Source organism: Helianthus annuus, chromosome 5, assembly GCF_002127325.2.
Source record: "Helianthus annuus cultivar XRQ/B chromosome 5, HanXRQr2.0-SUNRISE, whole genome shotgun sequence".
NCBI classification, from domain to species: Eukaryota; Viridiplantae; Streptophyta; class Magnoliopsida; order Asterales; family Asteraceae; genus Helianthus; species Helianthus annuus.
In genome coordinates this window covers 12,682,574-12,685,540 of record NC_035437.2, presented here as the reverse complement: position 1 = coordinate 12,685,540, position 2,967 = coordinate 12,682,574, and the positions used below count along the sequence as shown (strand labels likewise).

At 35.3% G+C, this 2,967-nt stretch overlaps 1 protein-coding gene across 1 annotated transcript; it reads right to left on the bottom strand.

The window, feature by feature from the left end:
• Positions 1–468: 468 nt before the first annotated feature.
• LOC110940020 lies at positions 469–1,881 on the bottom strand. Its single transcript, XM_022181584.2, has one exon. It carries the CDS (start codon positions 1,551–1,553, stop codon positions 675–677), a length of 879 nt encoding a protein of 292 aa, XP_022037276.1. The 5' UTR covers positions 1,554–1,881; the 3' UTR covers positions 469–674.
• Positions 1,882–2,967: the final 1,086 nt, after the last annotated feature.

Below are 2,967 nucleotides of genomic sequence, written 5' to 3'. Positions count from 1 at the left end.
CTTTTATTATATAGTATATAGATAGATTAAACTTACGTGATAATATTAAGAAAAAAATATTACAACAACACGGTTAAATTTTTTAAATAAACTTAGGTAATGTCGTAATGAAAGATTAAAGAAAGCACGTAGTTAATTCCATTACAAGTGATATCTTTAAAATTTTCACAACAAAAAATGTAGAAAGTAGTTTGAGGTTCTTTCAAATCAACAACAAAAAAATATGTTCTCTCTCTTTGTTTTAATCCAAGATATTGTTTGGTTGTTGCATGGCAAATATACACCAACTCTAAATTACATTTTGCGAACTACCTCATACTAAACATCATCTTACTCGCAGAGTTCCATCGATTGGTTCGCTTTTATTAATTCCGAATAAGTTACTCGAAGCCTACCAGGGGTGCCCCAACCCACCCACCCCCCTCTCGTCATTCGCGAAGTCATAGATCAAAATAGTCTCAAACCAACTTTACTTGGAATTAGGAATTCCCCCTTAATTTTAAATAAACATAAGTTACTTACAAGAATTGATAACACTAAAATCACCAACAATTACACAAAACACCATCTCTCTTTCTACCTATTGGGTGAAACACAAAGTATATATATTCTTCAATCATTATTTAATATGGAAAATAAACCAAACATAGAAAATGAATTGGTAAATCCACCACTCACCTTTTCTTGTCAATTGTAGCCATTGTTGTTTTAGTAGGAGAACAAGGCAATGGAAGAACCTTTGAACTTGTTGAAACAAGATGATGCCCACCTTCACTTTTACCTTTACTAACAACAAATTTCACAAAAGAAGCATCTTTTCCCTCTTGTTTTCTTGGAGAATCTTGATCCACACTCTTGAGAATTCCCCTTTTCTCACCCTCCATTTGCATCAATCTTTTCAAAAGCTTTTCTTCTGCATCTCTCAAGAACTTGAATGATGGTGGTGGTGAAGATCTCATCTTGTTAATCCCAAACTCATTGGAGTCAAACAGAGGATTCATTCCATTGTAATTATAAGCATAAGCCTCCAAGTTGTGTTGTTGTGGGACCTTTAATGGTGAAGCAAGAGGAGACAAAAATGGTGTCCCCAAAGTATCAAGAATGTCACTAAAGCTTCCTGTTCTTGACCCCTTTTTGCTCACCTCAGACTCCAAATCTTCTTTGGTCTCTTCATTGATTGTGAACAGAAACCTAGGTGGTCCACATAGGTTATGCAGCCTCATGAGCTCAAGATCCAAACTTTCATCTCCCAATCCTTTTAACACCAAATCTTTACCCAAACCCATGTCTGAATCTTGTTGTTTGATATGGGTTTGCATATCTTTTTCTTGGGTTTTGATGGATTTTGAGGTTTTCCAACATGAAGTGTAAGAAGAGTGGGTAATGTTGGAAGATGGAATATGTTGGTTTTCAACATCTACCCTTTTTTTGGAGAGCCTTTTCTTCCAAAACAGAAGATAGTAGAGCTCAGCAGATAGAACCAAGAGAATACATACAAAGAGGACACCCAAACCAATCTCTAGACCACTAAAAGATGACATTTTTTTTACCATTCAAGATTCAAGAAACTTACAATAAACCTCAATAAAAAAGATTTGTGTTTTTCTCAAGTTTGAGGAAGACCCATTACTTAAAGTCTAACTTATGAGAATATTTAAGCCAAAAAGACTCAGAAGAGCCAAGAAAGATGACTCTTTTGGCCAAAGTTCACATGATGGGAAAATAGTTGGAAACCAAAAAGACATAAGCTTTCTTTAAGACTTTGTACAGATGCATTGATTGTTGTCTTGACCCACATAGACTTATAATAATAACTTTCTAAATTAAATATTAAACTTCCACTTGTAAAAAGAACAAAGTTACAGAAAAAAAAAAAGATTTTAATTGGGTACGAAGGAAGTGCCGACTCAAAGTCATGGTTGGGTATGAATTTATAATGCGGTTTTGTAATGAGGTGGTGCATATGTCAAATGGGTTGGCAAAAGAATTTATGAAACAAAAGTATGGAGGACAATGTTTGTACAACAAAAGTTATTAAATTATAGGGATGGCTATTGGGGTATCTTTATATTATATTACATATTATTATAATGTTTTTATTTTTAAACAGCTTTTGTAATTGATTCTAATAACGTGTGTTGTTTATAACACTATGAGATTATAATGAGATTTAAGTTCTAAAGTGACAAATTTCCTTTGTGTTTTCTAATCAAACACAAAAAGAATTTAAAAAAAAAACAATCAAATATGGTTTAGATGGTGGTGACACTTTGTGTTTTCTAATCAAACACAAAAAGAATTAAAAAAAAACAATCAAATATGGTTTAGATGGTGGTGACAAACGACGGTTTCGTCGCTACATCAGGCAACGACACTAGTTGTGCATCTACGACGATAGCAGGTGCGATGATAGTTCCGACCAAATTGACGGTTGTGCTAGAGAGAGAGGAAGAGAAAGGGAGTGGAGAGAGAGATAAGAGTGGGTAGGCTATGCGGTGTGGGAGGTTTGGAAATGGTGTGGAAGCCCCTCCACGCTGGGCACAACGGCCGGTGGGGTGGCGTACGGGGGAGGGACAGGGGAATCTTCACTGGCGTGGGGCAAAGGTGGGGTGACTTTGCACGATTTTAATTCGTGGTTTGTGGTAGGAGGTTATTGATTGGTGGGCTTTTAATTTTTAATTTTTTTACAATTTTCATGCCCATCACCACCCCATAGTTCACTTTTTGGAGGCTTGAGTAGGAAATAATAAAAATACTTATTTTCTTTATATTATGTCGCATTATCATCTCACGTGTATAGTTACGTGATACTCGTCGATGTACGGTTGTGTTATACGTTAATCCAATGCATGCCTATGACTTAGATGATTTACATCCTTATGTTATACGCAGATCTAATGTCTCTCTAAAACATGTTTGTACACGAAAGTATTCTGATGGTACTCTCATAGTTTTAATCGAATAAAT